Source organism: Cynoglossus semilaevis, chromosome 8 (genome assembly GCF_000523025.1).
Source record: "Cynoglossus semilaevis isolate Cse_v1.0 chromosome 8, Cse_v1.0, whole genome shotgun sequence".
Classification (NCBI taxonomy): domain Eukaryota; kingdom Metazoa; phylum Chordata; class Actinopteri; order Pleuronectiformes; family Cynoglossidae; genus Cynoglossus; species Cynoglossus semilaevis.
The window spans coordinates 3,473,903-3,481,244 of record NC_024314.1 but is presented as its reverse complement, the minus strand read 5'-3'; the positions used below and the strand labels follow the sequence as shown (position 1 = coordinate 3,481,244).

General features: G+C 41.4%; 1 protein-coding gene across 2 annotated transcripts in view; it reads left to right on the top strand.

The window, feature by feature from the left end:
* The window catches only part of pth3r (parathyroid hormone 3 receptor), a 10,657-nt gene extending 3,547 nt beyond the window's left edge, over positions 1–7,110 (top strand). For both annotated transcript variants that reach the window (XM_025057614.1, XM_008314032.3), the window contains 12 exons: positions 1,088–1,193; positions 1,322–1,432; positions 1,694–1,818; positions 1,984–2,078; positions 3,773–3,926; positions 4,007–4,160; positions 4,245–4,305; positions 5,238–5,304; positions 5,781–5,875; positions 5,970–6,111; positions 6,212–6,253; positions 6,337–7,110. In XM_025057614.1, the coding sequence (XP_024913382.1) occupies positions 1,088–1,193; positions 1,322–1,432; positions 1,694–1,818; positions 1,984–2,078; positions 3,773–3,926; positions 4,007–4,160; positions 4,245–4,305; positions 5,238–5,304; positions 5,781–5,875; positions 5,970–6,111; positions 6,212–6,253; positions 6,337–6,771 (1,587 nt within the window). In that variant the 3' untranslated portion in view covers positions 6,772–7,110. The remainder of the gene's footprint in view (positions 1–1,087; positions 1,194–1,321; positions 1,433–1,693; positions 1,819–1,983; positions 2,079–3,772; positions 3,927–4,006; positions 4,161–4,244; positions 4,306–5,237; positions 5,305–5,780; positions 5,876–5,969; positions 6,112–6,211; positions 6,254–6,336) is intronic.
* The last annotated feature ends 232 nt before the right edge of the window (positions 7,111–7,342 follow it).

Genomic DNA, 7,342 nt, shown 5'->3' with positions numbered 1-7,342 from the left:
ATATATACACATATATGTGTGAGTTGTTTTTTTCAAAATAAAATATGTATATATATTTATATATATTTATATATTTTTTATTTTGATATATATTAGTGCTAAATGTGACTCGCACTTCGCTGATTCACAGAAAAAAAGATTCTTTTCTTGTCCTTTTCTCCCCATTCCTTCTCTCCCTTGTCATCTTCCTGTGATAAAGTCACATGAGGTCATCGGTTTGCCCGCTGCTAGTTTTGTTGCACTGTCGCAAAATGTAACCATTAAAACAAAGCTGCTTGTTGAGCTGCCTCTCACTGGAGCGGTGTCAGTCCTGTGGACAGGCACGACGAGTGCAGAGGAAAAGGGCTTGACGGGCGATCAGCACATACCGCACCTTCGTACAAATATTTCACAACACTTAGAGGCAGCGCATCAGATCTTGAAGAGCAGCTGTGGTGAATAGGTGACTAAATAGATGCAAGTAATAATAGTAATAATAATAATTATTATTATTATTAGCAGGGCTTTCTGATCTGAAAACTTCAACTGCTTCTCTTGCACCCCCCCTTCTCTCTCTCTCTCTCTCTCTATCCATCCATCCATCCATCTATCCATCCATCTATCCATCTATCCATCCATCTATCTATCTATCTATCATCCATCCATCAACCCCCCCATCCATCCATCCATCCATCCATCTATCTATCTATCTATCTATCTATCCATCCATCTATCCATCTATCTATCTATCTATCCATCTAGCTATCTATCTATCCATCTATCTATCCATCCATCTATCCATCCATCTATCCATCCATTTATCCATCCATCTATCCATCTATCTATCCATCTATCCATCTATCCATCCATCTATCTATCTATCTATCATCCATCCATCAACCCCCCCATCCATCCATCCATCCATCCATCTATCTATCTATCTATCATCCATCCATCAACCCCCCCATCCATCCATCCATCCATCCATCCACCCACCCATCCATCCATCCATCCATCCATCTGGGTTGGCCAAAGTACTGCCAGTGTTTGTGGGTGTGGGCATTACTTTTTCCTATCTTCAAATTCTGACAACTTCTTCTTTTTACAGGTAGACGCTGATGATGTCATCACAAGAGATGAACAGATCTACATTGTGATTGGTGCACATGCCCGGTGTGAAAGAAGCATCCAAGCCCAAATGTTACAGCTTAAAGGTTTGTTTATTTGTTTGTTTGCTTCACACCACCGCATTTGTGAAAAAAAAAGAATTATTATTATTGTTGTTGTTATTATTATAACAACATATACGATTAATACAATTGATGTGTCCCTTTTCCTGAAGATGGTGAATGTGTCCCAGAGTGGGACGGGATCATCTGCTGGCCAAAGAGCAAACCAGGTCAGCTGGTCTCCGTTCTGTGTCCGAAATACATCTACGACTTCAACCATAAAGGTAGGACAGCTTGATGTCGATGTGCTCCGGTTCACATTCAGTTTAAATCCTATTGCCTCGACCAGCAACTCCTTTGACGGTTATTGAGTTAGAAACTACCCAGATCCTGTAGCGGTTAGCTGCTAGCTAGTAAATTATTGTTGCTTGACGAACAGGATTAGCTTCCTGAAAATTGGGGCAAAGAGATACTTTTCAACCAATAAATGCTTTCTATCTCATGTCACTGGTCTATTACTTCATGATTATGTCCTAAATGCCCAGGACGAGCCTATCGCCAGTGTGATGCTTCAGGAAAGTGGGAGCAAGTGTCCAGCGTCAATCGCACTTGGGCTAACTACACGGAGTGCACCACATATTTGATCTCCAATCGCAGGAACCAAGAGCAGGTGAGTTCGTGTGCGTCCGGCGTTTATCGTATATCCGGTACTTAGAGGGTGTGTATTCTTACTCTAGATTGGGCCGAAACCACATTTAAAGAGGCAGTCAGTAAAGCATTGACTGAGTATATTTTTTTAAAAGGTGACCTTTTCCCCCTATGTTGTGTTTTCAAGAAGGTGTTCGAGAGGCTTCACCTCATGTACACCGTGGGCTATTCCATTTCTCTGGGATCTCTGCTGGTGGCTATCTTCATCCTGTGCTATTTCAAGTAAGAAACCCAATTGTCGTGGTGATGCTTGATTGGCCAATGTTGTCTTTGTTGACAAACATGATGTTTTTTATACAAATGTTGTTTCATACATAGAATAATGTAGTCTTGTATATTACAGTACAGTGAAGTATAGTATAGTATAGTATAGTATAGTATAGTATAGTATAGTATAGTATAGTAGCGGCACGGGCCTCATCTGGCCCCCTGGCCTTAGTTTGCCCATGCCTGCTTTAGCAAATCTAGTAATACTCTCGGCCTGCAGGGGTAATACAAAATTGAACTCGTATACATACACTGGTAAGTCAAAATTTCTAATTAAAAGAAGTGTGTTTTGTTTTTGTTTACAATTTTTTTTGCCTGTTTACCTATTGTTGATTCTATTCCCATAATCATAACCCACACAAACAAGACAATATGTCTTGATATGAACTTTTTTTTAGTTCCACAACAATAAAAAAACACAACTACAGCATGCTATAATTTTGAACAACCCTCATTACATATGGAAGTGAAGTAATAGGGAAACCTGTTTTTTTTTGTAACTTTTTCAATGTTCTTTTTGACCATAAATAACATAAGCCACATGGTTTCGTATAGAACAGTGTAGTGCAATATGGTACTGAAAAGTACTGTCTTATATTGTATAAAGTATAGTACAGTACAGTACAGTGCATTCCATTACAATACAGTGCAATGCAGTACAGTACAGTAGGTAATATTTATTACTGTCCAGGTTTGCGAGGGAGAGGGCAAAGTCAGTAGTGAAGAGTACTTTGAGTAGTCATATAGGGAAATAGGGAAACCTGTAAGTTCAGACCATTTACTATTTGGAGTACAGTATATTAAACTACAGTAGAGAAATGGATTGTAATTGTTACATTCTCTAGACCATATGTGTCAAACTCAAGGCCCATGGGCCAAATGCGGCCTTCCAAGCCGTTTTGTGTGGCCCGCAGGAGCTTAAAAAGCATTTCATAAATCCATGACGCAGAGTTTCTTAACCTTCTTAAAACTTAAAGTTATTGTTATCATACAGAAATGAACAATAACATGTATTAGTCTGTTATGGAGTAGTTCCATCCATACCAGCGGTCACCAACCTTTTTTGGTTCCAAGGACTGGTCAGCCAGTACCAAGGTACCAAGGTGCTGAGCATTGAAGGATCATTACATTTTCAAAATAAAATATGGTTTAGATTCTGTTTGTATCAGAGTCTGAATTACCTTTTTTGTTTGTATCAGAGTCTGAATGACCTTTTTTTAAAAAAAAAATATTGCCAGATTATCGTTAAATAAAGAAAGTAAATTGATATGGTGGATTCTTTGAATGAAGTAAATTAGTAAAAATTAAGCACATTTTTTCACTGTGTCCCCCTGTGGCCTGGTACCAAATGACCTATGGACTAGTACTGGTCCGCGGACCAGGGGTTGGGGATCCCTGATCTATACAGTCTTCCATTTACAACTGGCCCTTTAAAGAGAACTGTATTGGTGATGTGGCCCACGGTGAAAATGAGTTTGACACCGCTAGTCTAAACAATACAAAATAGTTTGAGACAAATGATGCTGCCGGATTAACACAATAATGGATAATATGTTTTGTCAAAATACCAGATTTTATTAACTTTGTTAACACCCTCACTCTTTCTCACGAACACACACACACACAAACAAACAAACAAACCATCCCAGGCGTCTTCACTGCACACGCAACTACATCCACATTCACCTCTTCACTTCCTTCATTTGCCGGGCGGTCAGCATATTCGTGAAAGACGCCGTGCTCTACTCTGTGTCCGAAGACGGTACCGCTGAGCCTGACTTCACCACCGAGGAGCCACACAGGGTAAACCAGACGCTGCATCTCTGCGTTCATTTCCATCCAGTCATCAGCCTCATCACCGCTGCTCTGTCCTGTGCTCACAGGCCGGCTGTAAAGTTGCTGTCACCCTCTTCTTCTACTTCCTGGCCACCAACCACTACTGGATACTGGTGGAGGGTTTGTACCTGCACAGCCTTATCTTTATGGCCTTTCTCTCCGATAAGAACTACCTGTGGGCCCTCACCATCATCGGCTGGGGTAAGTGGCATTCAGAGGTTTGGAAGAATTAGTCGTGGCTAACGAAGCAGCAATTACTTTTTCCCTTTCTTCTTGTTTCCTCAGGTGTTCCCGCTGTGTTTGTATCCATATGGGTTAGCGCTCGAGCCTCATTGGCAGACACACAGTGAGTCGTTTGATGTATCTTTGTCAAATAATGAATAATAATCTACCGTAATTTCCGGACTACAAGCCGCCACTTTTTTCACACGCTTTGAACCCCGTGGTTTAAACAATGATGCCGCTAATTTATGGATTTTTACAGGCTAACAAAGTTCATACCGCTAGCGATCAATGACTTTCCTAGCAAAAAGGGGGCACTCTTAGCCAGGAGGGGGCACTCTTTTGTATCTTTGTCAAATAATGAATAATAATCTACCGTCATTTCCGGACTATAAGCCGACACTTTTTTTCACACGCTTTGAACCCCGCGGTTTAAACAATGATGCCGCTAATTTACGGATTTATACAGGCTAACAAAGTTCATACCGCTAGCGATCAATGACTTTCCTAGTAGGCTACACAGGCTAAAATGTGTGTAGCATCTTTCTGTGTAATTTTTTTTTTTTTTTAATTTAATGGGTGCGACTTATATTCAGGTGCCTCAATAGTCCGGAAATTACGGTATACATTTCAATGTGTTTTAAGTGTTTAAAGCGAACTATTCAGGCAGTATCGCGCTGCCACATCCAATCAGTGACGACTTCACCTTCCTGAAGTAAGCAATGAAGTTTGCGAACAATAGCGGACAAGGTTATCATTGCTGTGTGTGGACATCAACACTGCTGCCATTATGTCAGGACCGGAATAAAAAAAAAGATGCATAGGTTAGCCAGGAGGGGGCACTCTTTTGTAAATTGAAAGACTTTCTTTTTTTAATTTACAAAAGAGTTTTACTGATACTGATAGTTAAGTCTCAGTTGTTTTGTTTTTTTTAATCCTCACAATTTTGGAATCCAGTCACGGGCCGGATTGGAGGATTTAGCGGGCTGGATTTGGCCCCCGGACCGTTAGTTGAGGGTCAGTGGTTTAAAGATGTACTATTGTTTTTGCTTCCAGATGTTGGGACATCAGTGCTGGAGACCTAAAGTGGATCTATCAGGTTCCCATTTTGGCAGCCATTGTTGTGAGTCAGTGTGTTGCTTTTTTTTCATGAATTATTATGACAATTTCTCATCTGAGTTACTCTCCACTGAAAACAGCTTTTGTCGGTAATGATTAGTTATTTGTGCATTAAACGCACAGAAAAATTGCAAGTTTATATATATTTTTTTATATATATATATTATAAGTCGCAGTTTTTTTATCCTTTGACTGGGTTCATGACTCATACTCACGTGCAACTTACTGTTTATAATAAAATATATAATTTCACATGTTTATTATTTGTACACTGATAGCCACTAGAGGGCACTCTAGGCTTGTATACCAGTATCTGCTACTCCTGTACCGCTGAAAATTTACATGTTTGTTATTTTTACACTGACAGCCACTAGAGGGCACTCCAGCTGACTGGTGCGGCTTATACTCCGGAGCGACTTAGAGTCCGGAAAATATGGTAATCAAGTCCTAATTATCAAGTCTTCTTCTCTGCTCCTGCAGGTGAATTTTCTCCTCTTTGTCAACATTATTCGTGTTCTTGCTTCCAAACTGTGGGAAACCAACACGGGTAAACTGGATCCTCGCCAACAGTACCGGTAATTCTTTATCAACATCGACATAAGACCGAAAATCACCGCGCTTCGCAACAAGCAAAACCAATCAGTGACTGTTCCATTTGTTTACCTGCAGGAAGCTGCTCAAGTCCACGTTGGTCCTCATGCCCTTGTTTGGAGTTCACTACATGCTCTTCATGGCCCTTCCTTACACTGAGGTCGCGGGGCTGCTGTGGCAGGTGCAGATGCACTACGAGATGTTCTTCAACTCCTCTCAGGTCGGAATGATAAAGAAAAAGTCAAGTCTCTGTTTTGGTCCTGACTGCTGCTGTTGTCCACTAACTGACGTGTCCCCATTTTCTTTGAAACAAAATCCAGGGCTTTTTCGTGGCTTTTATCTACTGTTTCTGCAACGGAGAGGTACGTTCATTGATTCCTCTTCAGGATTGTGATTGTGTGCAAATATAACTTCACATTAATAAAGTCATCCCTTCTGTTCCCAGGTGCAGGCCGAGGTAAAAAAGGCCTGGTTGAGGCGCAGCCTCACTCAGGACCTCAAACAAAAAACCAGGATAACGAGCAGCGGCGGTGGCGGCAGCTGCTACTACAGTGGCATGATGTCACACACCGCCACGCAGAGCATTAGCTTTTCTGCTGCCAATACCAGAGGGCTCTCCTTGGGCAGCGGAGCAGCAGGACCAGCTGCTCCTCAAGGCGCACTGTTGAGGCCGCAACGGCACACCTCGCCCCAGCCACCGGGCGGCCCTCGTCTTTATGTCCCCAGTGATACCGAGGCCTCTGGGCTTTTAGCCAGGAAGGTCAGGACCAGCAAACAACATGTTAACGCCGATAGTCAAGGAAGAGCTTCAACCCAGCCTCCCAGAACAGAGGAGTCAAACAGCCCTTCACCTCTGAGAGAGCTGGAGACTTCTTTGTGATTCATGAGTCACAGACATATGTCCTTCTCTTCTCTCTCTTTTCCATCTGCTTTGAAAGAGAAAAATGAAAACAAAAAACAAAAAACACATCCACCTGTCATGTTGTAGCAGTCCAGCAAATGCAGTTTTGTTTGTTTGTTTTTGATTTATTTGCTTTAAGTGAGCCTTTAGCACAGGCTTGGGCTAACTCTTTGACTCGCGGGCCACTATCGGTCCTAAAAATTGAACCGGGAGCTGGGTCAGGAGCAGAGAGATGGAGCATTGGTGTGAACAAAGATAAATGACATGTGAAAGTCATGCAGAAAGGCTAAAATGGTTTTAGCTTTTTCTATGCCATCTATAGGGTTCTCATCCAATCCGAAACTGTTCCATAACAAATTTTTACCTAAATAAATTCGAATTAAACAATATTTTTTACCTCCGAGGGTAAAATGTTTTGAACTTTTTGGTCGAGGTCTGAATTGTACGATGTCCGAGGGTCCGCTGTAGTATAGTATAAAATAGTAGAGTACAGTATCATATCATAATACAGCAAAGTAAAGTGTAGGGTAACAAAGCAGTTTAGCATACT